Genomic DNA, 16,019 nt, shown 5'->3' with positions numbered 1-16,019 from the left:
CTAACATGATGATTTTGAGAGATCAATCTGGGCCTTATATCTTTTGATGATGGCATTGACAAATGCTGTTCCAGACAGGGCTTCAGAATTTTCCTCAAATTGGGAGAAATCTATCGCCAACGCGCACAAACCATCTCCGAGACTTAGATGCGTGAAACAGATGAAAATCACAAAAGATAAAAAGAGAGAGGTCTGCACACAAAACAATGCATAAGCAAAAATGTCTTCTTGTGCTCTTGAGTTTAGGCACAGCCAAGGGAACAGTTACACAAACGTTTTGGCCAGAAGCCTTCTCTGCATATGCAGTGTGTTTCTCTCTTTTTACCTGAAATTGGGATCATGATCTAAAAGCTGAGAAGGCGTTGGCATGTAGCTAAAACTCTCTTGCTCTTCAAATGAAATGCAGCATGGGACAAAAGCGATCAGTTAGACTCATTATGTTAATCATTGAAATTTGTCTAGCTCTGTTAGGGATGATTTGATTGATGCCAGGAAATGCACAGCACACAAAGACAGAAGAACGACTGTAACATTTCACTGCAGTGGGTCTGTAAGCTGGAGTGTCCTTTACTTTGACCTGTACAACAAATGAGACTACTCAGTAAGAAGGACACTTCCAAATTCACCATATTTACTCTTAAATATAATGAAGAACTGTGCCACAGTGAAGAAACGTTATTGGAGAAAGTAACATATAGTGACGAAGTTTGGAAACTTTTCCCCAAACGGCTACAGGAAAACATAATAGCTTTATGAGTCACACAGCTCATATGAGAATATGACACAATGTAAATGAACAGAGAAAGTAGTGAACCACATTGAAGGACACAATGTGTGTGTGTGTGTGTGTGTATGTGTGTGTGTGTGTGTGTGTGTGTGTGTGTGTGGCTGTGGCAGGTCCCACCTCTGATCCATTTCTGCCTGTGGGACACAGGGAATTGCCTGTGGCCTTTCTGTGCCATGCAGTACCTGTCCTAATGAAGAATACAACACCACCACTTTTGTAGTTGACCCAATTTAATCCCCACCTCTCTGTTTCTCAACCTCTCTTCTTGTTTGCTCCTCACACCTTTCCTTCCTGTCTAAGCTACAGCAACACACAGGCTTCCACCAGGCTTCCACAGTGGAAGCCTGTGTGTTCCCTCCTTCTTTACCTCAATTTTCCTTAGTTTAACATTTAGTTTGTCTGTAGTGACTGATAAATGATTTGATGGAGCATTTATTCCTTTGTGCAAATTTCATTTTGTATGAAGCCTAGTGTACAGGACCTAGTCTTCTTAATTATATTTATAATTTACTGAGCATTGTGTTAAGCCTAAACCAGAGGAGACAGAGAATAACGTGATTCCACTGCAATAATGCCACATTCTTTTCAGTATAAGATGTGCACCAAGAAGTAGTAGAGCCACTTCAAGTCCAAATCTTTCCAAATAAAAGTGTGTGTTTATACATATAGACTACTTATATGATATGGAAGTTTGGTATTTGTAAGTACAAGAACAGAACAATTAGCCCCTGATAGTATATGTACTAAAATATGCAGGGAGCCACATTTTCAATAGAAGTCAGTTACAACAACATCAAACAAGGACAGACACAAAACACCATTTGAAACTACAAGGGTACAAACACATTTGAAATGCCATGCCTGTCATAGTGTTATTATTTCAAGAGTGGAGGTACAAATCATGAAACACTAACCTATCATCAACAAAACCATATCGGCCAATAGGTGTGTTCTAACTGTGGCACAAAATAAACAAGAGTCTAAGGAATAGTTTCTCCACACAAAAGAATGCCTAAGGTTTTCCAGGAGTCGCCCACTCCTGGAAAACCTCCCTCCCTTGTTTCCTGGTCATTGAAAAATACAAGCAATTAATACCTTAAGGAGACGTGTATAGCAACATCAGATATCTAGTTCAAAGTAACTAATACTAATGCGTAACCTTCTTGAAACAACAGAACTCGTTGTTGCACCTAGTCTACCTAGCTTCATCTGGCTTGTGAGGCTGGGCAGACTCTATTCTGCAAAGAAAGGAAGGTAAACTGACTTTAGGCAGGTTTACCCTCCGCCACATCCCTGATTACCTCGCTGAGATGATTACTGTATTTGCATAACATAAACAGAATAGTGTCTACATTGAAGTAACTTCCACATGAATCCCAGAAAAATTGTACAGCAGCCTCATAATTTTTGAAAGGAATACAAAGCAATAGCACAACGATAAAGTCAATATTCTATTCAGAAGTAATTTTTAGTAAGTAGACAAAATTTCTTGCTGTGCATTGATTTCTAGATGTCTGAAGTCTGAACTCCCAAACCTCACCAGAATCTCTCAGCATGGTCTTTGTGTTTCACTGTTTTCAGGTTATCTTGCTCGTTTTTATTTCTATTATGAGTCGTTATCAGCTCACGGTTTGATGATTCCTTGTTAATAAGCTACCAATGGTATTTTCCTGAAAAGGAAAGATGTAAGCGTTGTAATTGTAGTTGTAATTAGTTAATTTTCCACCTCTGATTTTAAGTGACAAGGAGCAATAGGCCTATCATCACATGGCAGACCCAGAAAGGAGAGAAATCACCCATAAAATTGAATGTGTGCAGGTTGTGCTGTAGCCAGTGCTGCCTGTTGTGTATGTTGCCTGACTAGTAGTGTTATTTGAATAAGCACCATTTCAGCAATTCATGGTAGCCTACATATAAATATAAATGTACCACAGAGACACAGACTGACTGATTTAAACATGGACTACATGGCTGTAAAAATTAAGTTGAATGCAGTAAACCTTCTCTGTGTGTTAACTTATTGACAATAAAAGGCCATGCTCCCTGTAGATTTTCTTTGTAATTGTGAGGGGCTGGGGCACCACACTGGGGGAAATAGGGGTACTGACTATCCAGGGCCCCAAGCTGAGGGAGGGCCCTTACAGTGTCTGGACTAAAATGCTTTTTGTGTACCTCAAGTGTATATGTATAAATAGTGTATGCTTTTATTACACACTACTCTGATTCTGAGACAGGGATGGGGTAGAGATCTACAAACTGTAAAGCAAATAGAACTTTCTCAAAGATATGATAGAGCAACTAACAAGAACAAGCAGGAACAAGGAACAAGGAACAAGCAGGAATAACATGTGGCTAGGTTTTTCCAGTCAAGACTAAAACAAAGTTGTCCTCTTTAGAAAGATTTTGAATAGAGGACTACTGGTGAATGTATGGTTATGACAGCCGATTAGCACTATCAGGGTAGAGCCCAAAATTTCAATTAGGAATGTGTCTGATACTTTATCAGTAAATGAATGTGTGTTTGAGTTGTGGGTGGGTAGACATAGTTGTTTTCATAGTGTGGGGACGAGGGCAAAGTGGAGGGGGGCCCAGAGTCTCCTCCTGTGCATAGGGCCCATAATTCCTAGCTCCACCCCTGGTGAGGGGTGGAGCAACTTTGTTTCTGAGACCCACGGTCACTGCTGTACCCAAGGATCAGTTACAGTGGATGTTCCAGTTTAAGAATGGCTCTTATTTGGATATTTATATCATGACAAATGGACAACTGTGCTGTCCTTAGCAAAAACAACTATAGTAATCATATAATAAACTTTAGAATGATAATATACAAATATTATAACATAAATATAAACTATACTTAATACCCTATGGGGAAATTATTGTATAATTATAAAGATGCCATAGGAGATCGAAAATAAAATAAAGTAAAAAAAAAATGTGTGGGGGGTTGAGGTGACACCACAGACAATGAATGTAAAGAATACCATACCAAATTACCATATACTACTACATCTGATCATGAAATGATTGTATTATCATCTGATCCATACATTTGCTGCTGATGCAGCTTTTGCTGCCTTCGAGTGCCGTCAGAAATGTCGTCATTACTAATAATACGCACATGATCACCCAGCAAAGTGGTATATGACCGGGAAGGTCTGGATTTTATGTGATACAAAGTTGCCAAGATGTGACGTTAGGGGGAGGAGAGTTATATCTCTATGGTAGAAACCATGTCAACAAATGGTAAAAAGGTAAAAGTGATGTATTTCATTATTATATGTTGCTGTTTGCAAATTATTGTGACTGATTTAGGGTATGATATTTTCACTGTTTGTTTAACTTTCTGTTGTATTTTTTATAATTGTATTAAATCATACATTACATGCCCGGTGCGCATTCTCTCCTCTTCATTCTGCAGCACAAATAAAACTGCCACCAAAAGATAGAGATGGGTTCGCTTTACCTCTGACCCCTCTGCGTCATTTTGCGTCATTTTGCCGGGAATGTCACACCACGTGTCTCCCACCGGCTTGCTTGTTCCTCCAATGCGCGATTCATTACTTTCATACCGAGCTTACTTTAGCGACCAGTCGGGGCAGGACAGAGAGTACTTGCAAGATGGCGGCGCGGTGGGGAGCAGGCGAGGAGATTTTAACTGCCTGCAATATGGATTTTTTCTGTACGGATACACTAGACGAGGTAACGAACAACTACTAGACACTACTGCATGATGTATGGTTTCATTGTTATTTGTTGCGCCTAATGTTTATCACCAGCGCAGACGTGTTGTGTACAAGCTGTGCACTGCGCATGGAAAAGTGACACGTGGATACAACCATGGTGTCACTAGCAAACTTGTTAGAAAGTAGGCTATTCCTGGTTTTGGGATGATTATAACTCACCCCATGCCTTAATGTTATTGTAAAATCTATCAATTAAAGCCGAACACGTTATCGCAAATGTGTCTTTTTTTAGTTTTATGTTAACGTAGATAGCTAGGGAGGGTCGCTTGACTGGCTAGGCAGCGAGGTAGCTTTTTCCTCCTTTTTAATAGCCAATCTCTTCAACAAGAGAAATGACAGCTGTGTTTTATGTTAGTAATTGGTTTGGCATATGTAGCAATTATATAATTGATCGCTGTAAGTAACATCCAAGCCCAATCAGCTGGGTAATGTGCAAAGCCTGCGTGCTGCCGGCCAGCCAACTGATTCATTCCCACGTGGTAATGCACAGCGCAGCAAACCAACCAAGTAGCTTTGTGTTCATTGTTCACGCCAGTTCTGATTTATACTTTTACAATACTTCACCTGTCTACCGTTTGTTGCTTGTCAGTGGTTGCTCAGCTGTGATTTTGCCTAATGAAGTCAATAGGCGTAATGCCAGCACATTGCAGGAATTTGTCATCAGTCTTGATGGTGATGCACTTAAAAATGATGGCGATCCCTGATATTACACACTGAGTACCATCACCCGAATCGGTGTGATCATCCGTGCTGGTGCTGCAGCATGAAGAGTTTTCATTCTATATCTGTGTGTATCCCACATGTGGTTTAGTCGTGGTGAATCACATGTGGGTGCCTTTACACATGCGCAACAGGCGGCATTTAGTAAATTGCTTCTCTCCCGTCTAGTTGTGATATGTATCTTCTATAATGTTGCCTATGTTAAATGCTGCCTGTTCGTTTGTAGTTTGTTACTATTGGTTTGTAAATTTCACGTGGAAGAGAAGATACGGGCACCTCGTTGCGTTTGTTGTAGTGCAACACGTGGGTTGGGTATCCGCCTCGGACGGGGTGAGGCGAGGAACAAATATGTCTGCGCACTGTCTATGAATGTATGGACAGAAACACGTGGGTCACTATGAGTTTACTGCTTTATATTATACTGCATCATGTTATCAGTTGTACATAGCGCGTGGGCCTACCTCACGTGATTATCTTGAATGTAAACTCAAACTTTATTCCCACTTATTTTATTTATGTCATAGACATGGTAGACTTCTTTATCATGTCGTGCCGATTTCTTTTATCATGTGTATGGGGAACTGGGTGGTTTAGGATATAATGGCTGTAAGGGGTTCACATTGGTATTTCAAACTTGCCTGTATTGTGAATTCAGTTTTGATCACCAGAATATCTGTCCCCTCATCCTTTTTGAAGGGTTTTGTTTGTTTTGATTTAATTAGTTCATTTTTCATAGCCGAAACACTAACTCCTGTCGGTAATGTGTGCATATGGGAGTCTCGTATGTCCAATACATTCAGTGTTGTTGTGCATTAAGGATAAAAGAAAATGCCTGTGCCGTGGTATTTTATTTTCTCCTCTTCCAAGCTGGGACTAGAAACATGTGCCCTGCCTTGCCCTCTAGGGTTTCCTTTTCAGAGTCTATTCTCAAATGCCAAAACTTGAGTTGAGGCTTATTCTCTGTTCCAACCACCAAATAAATAGCCTTCATTTACCACCTCTTGCACTCCAATTTTTGCTTTGACTTGACCTCAGATTTTATTTGCATAACGTCCTAAAAGGGTGTCAGTGGGTTTGTTATGAATCCTGCTCTGCTAGAACAGGTTTACCTCATACCTCGGGTCTTTGTACCTATTCCCCTCCAGTGATCAGAGTTGTTTGCTTTACATTCTTTTAAATGCGGGGCTCCCTACAGTTGGAAAAATGTAATGCAAATGCAGGATCTGAATTTACTGGTCAGTCCAACCCACCCACCAAAAAACAATTACAATTTAAATTACATAACAATTGTCCAAATATCATGATGCCTAAAGACACATATTAGAGGCAGTGTTACACTGCAACACCTACTGGAACTAATCCTGGACTGCGTCTAGAAGTAAAACTGATGGTCATTGCCTGAATCGGGTTGTTTATTGTCTGCTGCATTATTTGAATGCAGTCTTGATTTTTGTCCAGAAAATCAGAATTTCTTTTCCCTCTCTGTAGACTGATGGGCTGAGCTCTGGAGAAACTCTGGAGGCCCTTCAAACCTGCTTAGACCCCTCCATCCTTTCCATCTTTGAGGACGCGCCAACAACAGAGGCAAGACTCATTTCACATAGTTGAACTTTAGGTTATGGTCACTCTATATGTAAGCATTGTACAGTTTGTTTATACACCCAATACTGGTGTGCACTGTGCATACTTGCAGCTAACTTTCATGTGTTTATTTAGGCTAAAGGATTGGATGAGGAGAGTGAGGCAACGCTGCTAACTGCCCTGACGGAGATCCTTGATAACGTAGATGATGAGAACCTGTCCCCGTTTGACACACTGCCTGACTCAGACCTGCTGTCGGGTCAGAAGGGCAGGGAGCCTTCTCCGGTTAGTCCCCAGCTGTCATACACACAACTCTCTAAGTGCCTTACAAACTCCTGCTCATCACAACCCCCACCTGGCCTACAGGGTCAGGGAGCCTCACAAGGGCTCTACAAGGGGGATGGAAGCCTAACCGGCTGCCCTCTGTGGTTGTAAAAGTACATCTTACCCATTGTGATTGAATGTGAATTTACCCTTATTGTGGTTAAGTATTCATTTCATTCATTATTCGTAACTTGTAATGCTTTTTTCATCTTACACTCTCTAGCTCAGGAGATTGCTGTGTCTGTCCCGCTCCCCTCCAGAGAAAGACACTATCTGCAGCACAAGACCCTTATCAACTGGAAAGGTAGTTCTCCCTGTACATAATCTAAAGAAAATCTAGTAGTAGTAGACTGTTAGATGTCAGAATGTGACTGGAAATGTGTCTCCCTCTCTGCACCCAGAGCCTCCCAAGGATACAGGCAGGCTCTATACAGCGGAGTGATGGAGAGGAGGAGGAGGATGGCTCCCTCACCCTGAGCCCAGAGAGACAGCTTTCATCTCCAGACAAAGAGCTGCTAGACTGGGGAGGTCTGACCCTCCCTCTTCCCGTCACCCTTGAGCATGAGGGTGAAGGTGAAGACGGTCTTTCAGTTAGCTTGGGGGACTTGGTCAGGCATATGCACCCATACTGTATGGCCATTTGTATGGAGGATGGAGAGAGGGAACAGATGTTGCCTGAAGGAGGTATCTTGCTCGAGGTTGTGGACCAGGGGGAACATGGAGAGCCCATCTTGGCGATCCCAGACATGGGTCTCCCTGTCTCTCTGCCTCTACTAGAAGACTCCTCAGAAAACGAACAGAAAGTTCCTGACGAAACAGAAGAAGTGACATCTGACAATTCAGAGCATATAGTTGTTGATGATGAAGATGCCACAGAGTCTCCAGTGAAGGTTGTAAGCCTTGTGACCCCAGCCCTAAGTTCAGATGTGAAAGATGAGAGGGTCATTAAGAGACCCAAGGAAGAGATAATGGAGAAAAGCCCTTCAAGGAGAAAAAAGAAAAAGAAAAGTAAGAAAGGGCACCAAGCTGAACCTGTGGAGGGAAGGGTCCTTCGGAGCAGCTCAGCACGGAGGTCAGTACAGGAATCGCCTAGGAAGTCAGAAAAAAGACCAATCAAGGAAGAGAAGAAAAACAAAGTTCCACTTGTTCCTGTTGCTTCAACTCCGACTCCTTCCTCTTCAAAACATAAGAAACTAAATGCATGCCAAACTGAAACACACTCAGAAATCACCACTCTAACACTACCCTCTGACACGAGTGTTAAAGTCACAACATCTCTGTCATCTTCTCAAGACCCATTGCTGTTAAATGTTAGCCCTGAGAGGAGTCAGCCTAATTGTCCACCCACAGCTGTGAGTTCCCTGCAGGCTAATGAAACACCCAAACCGTTACCCCCAGCACCTGAGAAGCTCGAAGTCTTATCAGCAGCTACCTCTGCAGTCCTTCCTGCAGCCCAGGCAGTCCCTATGTCTTCAGATAGCCACTCAGCTCCTTCTAGCCCTGTCACACCCCAGACGACACTGCCCCTTGGTGAAGTCCTCCCTCCTGTGGCCCCTCCGGTCCAAGAGCACAAGCCCAAACCCCTGAGTCTGGAGGAGTACCGGCGGCTCAGACAGCAGAAGAAGCCTGCTCCGGTGGAGAAACAAGAAGACCACAGCACCAAGTGGCCCAGCCTTCCAGAGCCTCCTAAAGAGCTGCCCCCCATCCCCTGCTTGCCTGACCCCAGCCCCAAGGACGCTCGCCGCCCCCACCCCCCGTCGGCGAAGAAGGAAGTGGTGGAGGTCAAAGCTGCCTGGCAGCCCATGGGGCCTGGGGCACCACCTACCCCAGAGGCACTGTTAGTGCCACCGGCCTACATGGTTGCCTCCTCCAGCAAGGTTGCCACTGCGACGCCAGTTCCCAAACCCCAACAAGTGTCTGTGCCACAACCAGTTTCTACTCCTAAACCCTCTCAAACCCAGAATCCTTCTGCTGCTGCACCTAGCATTAAGAAGAATTTACCCCCACATCTACATACCACCTCACTCCCTGCTACGCCTTGTGTGCCTCAGAGCTCTGGCTCTCTGTCGTCTTCTCAGCCAGCCACTCAGCTCATGCCTCAAGCAGACAGGCAGTGTTCCTCTGCACCCTCAGGAGACAAGGGTGGAGTTGTTGAAAGGCCCCACTCTCAGCCTGTATCCCCTCAGTCTGGGGTGCTCCGTGAAGTCTCCCCTAAAACCACTACAGAGGCACTCAAACCCAAGGCTGCTACTGTGTCTGCCCAGTTGGTTACCAGTGCCCCCCAGAAACCCACTGCTATTGCCCAGAAGGTGCCTCAGCCCACTGCTGCTACCTCAGTGACTTGCCCAGTCATGTCTGCTAGCAAGCCCTCCAAACCGACAATCTCTGGTACCCAGCCCTGTGCTTCCCACGCTGCTCATCCTTCTAACCCCTCCCAGAGCCTAAAGGCTGACCCTGTTGTGCCTGGAGCTCAAGGGAGACCCACCACAGCACCAGAACCCCCAAAGGCAAAGAGTCCCACACAGGAACTGATCGAGGCCTTCACCAGTGAGATTGGTGAGCCTAAAGTTGATCATGTATTTCAATTGATAAAACTGTACTTTTTTTTTCTTGCAAGGCTGACATCTTGTTTTCTTTTACTCTCTGACTGCAGAGAAATCCTTTTTAATGTGAAGAAATACGTTCTCTTATGCCTTCTGTGTTTTTTGTTATTTTAATCTTTGACTGATATGACTTTTCTTAGGTATTGAAGCTGCTGATCTGACCAGCCTGCTGGAGCAGTTTGAAGAGACCCAAGGTGAGCAATATCAAAGATGCAAATCAATACATTACTGTATCCATTCATCTATTTCTATATCTTCCTCGTTCTTGCTCGGCAGTCCTTTTCATCTGAGGGAAATGCTCAGTCCATTCGATGTAGGAGATAGTCACACATTCCCTAATGTGTTGTTTTCATAGAAGCCTGATGCTCATGCTTTATTGCTGGTATAAGGGTGGTTGTACTGGCCAAGTGCTTAGTGGGTCACATAGTTCAATACTAGGCTAAATGTGGTCAGAGTATCACTTTCCCTGGTTTCGTAATGGCGGGAAGTGGTGTATAGCATTGCAGAGCTATCTCTGGATAGGAGTAGTGGGTTAGGGGCTGGAATGACTGAGTAAAAGACTTCTGGGGTTACCAAGTGGCCACCTCAAGGACTCCATAGCTCCAGTGTCTGTTGTGCAGAATGCTGTATTTAGATTTAAGGCATATGCTCAGCAGTGGGCTATTAGTCAAGCCAGAAGGCCATTCCCTAATATTTTGGACCAGCAGAGACTTTATATACCAAGGACACCTCAGAGTTCATAGTCCAAAAAACTGGCCTACGATATAAAGATATCATTGGGCTGCTCGCATGAACTTCAAGCTTATCTAATCCTCTATTTTAAACAATTTCTTTTAGGTTCAAAGGTTATAGGGAGTTGACCAGTTCTAAGAGCTTCTGACGATGCAACAACATGACAGTTTCTGTTTTTTTTCCACTGAAATGTTCCCCTTTAAGAGATGGGTGCTGTGGGGGGCAGAGAAGCTGCTTTGTGCTCTTGTCTGCTCAGCTGCTGGAATTCTGCCCTGTCTGCAAATCCATTTAACTCTCGCCCTGCTGTCTTTGTCTGGGCGGATGTATAGGCCCCAACCAGAACAAGTGGCTAGACTCTGTATGTGCCATTACACTCATGTCAGTGGGCTCGTGATCACACCACTGTTCCCATGTTATGCTATGGTTAATGTACAGCTGCTGACCATTTGCTGCTTGTTTTATCACATCTTAACCATGAGAAATACCATGTCATGCTTCATATCCAAAGCGTAGTTTCTACTCTCAACCACTTGTCATGTGATATACGTACTGATGACGTGACCCAGCCAAAGACAGTGTGGCCATTGCATTTTATGCCTGCAATGCAGGTTGTGCAATTTAGCCTACAGTATGTTACCTGGTGTAGCAAAAGTGTTATCCACACAATCTTCAATCATTCAGTTTTCTCTGTTCCTTTCCCAGTCCATTCTGTTCCTATGCTCATCCTCTCCCTTCCCTATTCCCTCTCTCTTCAGCCAAAGAGGAGCAGTGTGTGCCGGAGGTCTCTGGTAGAGCAGCTGCTGTAGGAAACTCTAGGTGAGTTACCCTACAGCTCCCATGCTGCTCTGTGTGAGTGTTGGAGGAACAGTTTCTCTGGGAATCTCTTTGCAAGTGACCCTACTTGCATTGTGTGTGGGTGTGTGTGTATGGGTGTGTGTGGAGGTGGCCTATATCCACCTTTCGCCAGGACCTACCGCAATCCTCAGACCCTGCTGTTTGTCTGGCCCTGGTAATGGCCTTGTCAGTTCTGATCTGTACACTCTGCTTATGTTCTTCATCTTGACTTTGCTGGATTCTCATCTTAAGACAAACTGAGGTGTGTATATATGTGGTAACAGACCTTTGTGCTTGCTTTGCAGTGTTGAGTTGGCTCCAGAGAAGACGTTTGTGGAGCGTGTGAGAGCCAATGACATCTCAAGCACTGCAGGTACATTTTCAGGGGAAACATCTTTAAAAAGCTTGGCAAGACTAATTCAAGTGATGTCCCAATACCAAAAATTACGATGGTATCAATACGATTATAAGTGAAATAATAAAAATAACACAGAATACCTTAAAATTCTTTAAAATGCAATAATTATCCTAATTGACATTTGACTTGGTTTTTTTTTTTTTTGTTTTTTTGTTTTTTTAAAGGAGCAAATGAAAATACAAAGTCTTTCCCTCTAGGGCATATTTTGCCCTTGCACAGCTTTCATGCTCTCACATGCTACCAGCAAAATAGAACGGTCATTGTAACAGAGCATATGATTATCTTGTCTGGAGTTTTGGATCAACTGGAGCATGATTTTTGTCACTTCTTATAAGAATTTACTTTTGTGAGTGCAAATTTTCTGTAAGTTGATAATTGTAAATAAGATGTGAAACACTATAAAAGAATAAATGCTCTGGAGGAGTTCTAGTACAGTTTTCTCAAATCAGGCTCCAAGATACTTTTTCACTCCTGGTACACAACACTCAATGGGTCCAACATCAGTGTGAAGCCAAATGCTTTTTGATTGACACTCAACAGTCAAATGGGTTTAATTGTGGTACATTTTCTTTCCCCTTCAGCTCTGACTCCTCCTGCTACCCCTCCCCACCAGATGTGGAAGCCTCTGGCCCTGCTGGGGAAGAGCAAGGCCGCTGAGGCTTCCAAGCCAAGCCCCTCCAAAGTTATCCAGATAGAAGCCCGGCCTCTGCCTTTGATCAAGTTTCGCAGCAAACCTACTGCTGCTGCTGCCACCGTAGCCCCCGACCTGGCATTCATGGACCATGACTATTGCCTCCCCAACAAGGGGGCTTCTGGTGAGCCAGGCAAGCGCTGGAATGTCAAACAGCAGCCTTTCATCACCATCAAAACCATTAAGCGGCCCACCACAACCACTACGCAGCCACCCCCAGGTGCCCCGGCATCCTATCTCCAGACCACCACAACTGCTGTGGTTGTAAAAACACAGGAATCTCCACTAACCAAGACCCTGGATCACATGACGGACGGTGCTTTGGGAAGCTCTGTTCTGGAGACTCCTGACGCCTCTCCTGCTCGGCAGGAGACTGATGCCACCGTTAAGGAAAGAAGTCCCAGGCAAGGGGCTTCTGGGAGGTCCTACCGTCAGCAGACTGCCTCTCGCACCCCCAGCCCTATGTCTAGTCCCAGAGAAAGGAATAGGGGCCGGCCTAGAAAGAGAGGATCCCATCATTCCCCCAGCCCTGCATCCAGTGGTTCAGACTCCCAGTCAGACTCCCACTCCTCTCAGTCTAGATCACGCTCTCCACCTAAGAAAAGGTGAGGCCCTCAGTCACATGTCACGTTCACATATTTGACATCCATGCAACATCCTGTACCCATTTCTGGGGGTTATGATTTCCTCATGTTGATCACCAACCCTCCTCCTTTCCCTCTCTAGGTATCGTCCCCGTCACTCTGAGAGCAGTTCCAGCTCGTCCTCCCGTTCCTCCTCGTGTTCCTCTCCCTCCGTCTCCCGCTCGCCTCCCAGGAGGAGGAGGTACTCTTATTCCTCCTCTCGTTCTGGCTCTTGGAGTCGCTCCAGGTCGCGGTCTCATTCCCCTCAGGGACGAGCCAGTTGGAGTAGAGGCAGAAGGCTTTGCAGGTACAGCGCCAGACACCATAATGTTCATCTGGGTGATAGTCATTCATTACACAGATTGCATAGTTTTGTCTCTGTAAGATGAGCTGGTGTTAAGTTTCTTGCACAGCTTTACTACTACTTTTGTGTACAGCACTTTTGTGTAACATAAATGTCTACCAGTAATTCTGAAAATCATGAAATGCTAATTTAATTTTGTCTTTTTCAGTCCCTCTTATAGGTCTGTCTATAGGCACAGTTCAAGGGAAGATACTGAAGAAGTGAAGAGACGCAAGGAGAAAGCCATTGTAAGTCAATTTTGCTCATAGAAACCAATGTACTAATGATAACAAACCATTTTTTTGTTTTCACTGTGTGGATCCTCTGACTGACTGCTTTTCTCTCTCAGGAGGAGCGCAGGGTTGTTTATGTTGGTCGAATCCGGGGCACGATGACCCGGAAGGAACTGAGAGAGCGCTTCTCTTTATATGGAGAGATTGAGGACTGCACCCTGCACTTTAGAGATCATGGGTAAGAACAGGAACGACTCTTTCTATACATGCAGTGTTCCTCAATCTAATGGCCAGTTGTTGGTGTAATGAAAGGCCAATGATCCACTTCTTAACTGAAGAGATTTAACAAAGCTAATAAGAGCTCTTTGCACTGTCTTTGAACCTTGCTGGCCCTATCCGTGACCTCCTAGGCCAAGCTACAGTGCTAAAGCAACACCAGGCTTGTTCATAACTGGAGCCTCCTGGCAACACCCCCGAGTCGCTCTTTTAAAAGCAATTCACAGCTCAACACCATCCAAAGATCTGTTGTAACCTTTGCTAGACTTCTGCTTGACTGAGAATGAATAAAGGCTGAGTCTTCAAATGCATGTTTTGACTTTTTCTACGGCAGGGACAACTATGGGTTTGTGACATATTATGACACAAAGGACGCTTTCACGGCCATCGAGAATGGAAGCAAGCTGCGTCAGCCTGATGAGCTGCCGTTTGATCTCTGTTTTGGTGGAAGGAGACAGTTCTGCCAGACCAGCTACTCTGACCTGGGTAGGCATGGCTTTAATGTGCTGTTTGCATGTTAAAAAGAAACAATACATCAAAGATTGTCTGAATCATACATGTGCTGTATGATTCAAAACTGAGAGTTAACAGTTTAAAAAGATGAATAGATTCAACTCTAGTTTTTTTTTTTTGTTACCAAGTCTTATTCATGGCATTCAAGTTGCTAGATTCAAGTCAGTCTTTTGGAAATTGCTCAAACTAAACACAATATGTACAACACTGTCCTCTCTTGTCCTCTTATTTTGATGTGATGCTGACTTGGTCTCTCTTTCCTTGCAGATTCTAATAGAGAGTACGAACCATTGCCTACGAAGGGCAAGTTTCATGCACTAGACTTTGACACTTTATTGAAGCAGGCCCAGAAGAATCTGAAGAGGTAACAGGAGGCCTGCCACAGGAGGCAACAGACACTTACCTCAGAGCCGTTGGTTGGCTCCACACCTCCAACGCTGCCTTTACATGATTTACTTGTTGTATTAGGTTTTTTTCTTTTTGTTTTGTTTTGTTTCTGCAAGCTAACACCTTCTATTGAAGTGAAGATTTGTATGAAAAGAGTAAAAGAGTTTAAAAAAAATGGAATAAATGAAATAATTTTTTTTAAAGTTTATTTAAATGTATAATCAGATTTGAATTGTATGGAGGAAAAAGTGCGTTTTAAAATGGAAAAATTAGTTGAATGGAATTCCCTAATCACTGGGAGAGGGTGTAATACATTTAAAATGTACTACAAACCTTAATAAAAACCAAAAACTATAATGGGTTGTTTGTTTTTCATTACACCTTGCCAGTCTGCATTGTCCTTATGCTTTATTGACATACTACAGCTAGTATAGTAGAGCATAATAGCGCTATAAAGAGGTAATTATCAATATTAACTCTCCTCTGCCACATAGCATGCACTAGCTATCCAACATGCAACTTATACATACTTTGTTACAGTTTTGTTTGGAGTTATTTGCTGTATTTGAAGTACCTTTGTAATTATGCGAATTAAAATTTGATTTCCATCCTCGTGATTTGAAACAAAGGGTGCTGATTCTGCTGATACAGGACACACAGGCAGGTCATTTACAGACGAGCACCTCGCTTCTGTTTCCTTCTATTTGAAATGTGGCGTTGGAGCTGAGCTCAATTCCTAATATGGACAGAGCTGTCAAGATATTCGAGAGGTATCGAGATAGTCAACACAACATATAGCAAAAGCGGAGTGAGGGAAATGTCAGAGTTTGGTACCGCAGTTTTACATGTCTACAAGTTATTCTGACTCCACATCTTACATACTGAATAAGAGCATTGCCTGTCCCGATAACATGAAACGTATCATATTATCAACAGTCTGTCCACATTCTACATTTAAACATGCACTGCTTTTGTTTCACCATTTTGTAAAAAATGTTGTTTCATTTGATTTCGTAACGTATTTGTGGCCAAGCGGGAATCTGTATTGTTGTAAAAATATACAATTGTAATTTGTGATAGTATTATTGTATAATATTGCTGGGGAAGTGTTGCTTATCTTTTATTCGCTGTAACATCTTTGCTGTGTTTTGTCACACAGATCTAGTTTTGACTGGTTTTATCTAGTCCTGTGAGCATGCGCAATCGGT

The 16,019-nt window shown here is 43.4% G+C and overlaps 1 protein-coding gene and 1 non-coding gene across 3 annotated transcripts; both read left to right on the top strand.

Annotated features, from left to right (window-relative positions):
- Positions 1 to 4,373: 4,373 nt before the first annotated feature.
- pprc1 (PPARG related coactivator 1) lies at positions 4,374 to 15,154 on the top strand. 2 transcript variants are annotated; one of them, XM_071903925.2, is made up of 14 exons: positions 4,374 to 4,489; positions 6,742 to 6,837; positions 6,970 to 7,119; positions 7,382 to 7,462; positions 7,560 to 9,714; positions 9,902 to 9,955; positions 11,249 to 11,309; positions 11,633 to 11,700; positions 12,327 to 13,041; positions 13,163 to 13,366; positions 13,572 to 13,650; positions 13,752 to 13,873; positions 14,246 to 14,397; positions 14,692 to 15,154. In XM_071903925.2, exons 1-14 carry the CDS (start codon positions 4,409 to 4,411, stop codon positions 14,790 to 14,792), a joined length of 4,119 nt encoding a protein of 1,372 aa, XP_071760026.2. In that variant the 5' UTR covers positions 4,374 to 4,408; the 3' UTR covers positions 14,793 to 15,154. The 2 variants fall into 2 exon arrangements, with proteins under 2 accessions (XP_071760026.2, XP_071760035.2); XM_071903934.2 differs by lacking the exons at positions 6,742 to 6,837; positions 6,970 to 7,119 and having other exon boundaries at positions 4,375 to 4,489.
- LOC139915394 (small nucleolar RNA SNORA50) lies at positions 14,001 to 14,140 on the top strand. The gene has a single exon (XR_011784808.1). It is a non-coding gene; the product is annotated as a small nucleolar RNA SNORA50 (small nucleolar RNA).
- Positions 15,155 to 16,019: the final 865 nt, after the last annotated feature.

This window comes from Centroberyx gerrardi, chromosome 15 (genome assembly GCF_048128805.1).
Source record: "Centroberyx gerrardi isolate f3 chromosome 15, fCenGer3.hap1.cur.20231027, whole genome shotgun sequence".
Classification (NCBI taxonomy): domain Eukaryota; kingdom Metazoa; phylum Chordata; class Actinopteri; order Beryciformes; family Berycidae; genus Centroberyx; species Centroberyx gerrardi.
The sequence above is the reverse complement of the archived record's forward strand: the minus strand, read 5'-3'. Positions and strand labels throughout refer to the sequence as shown.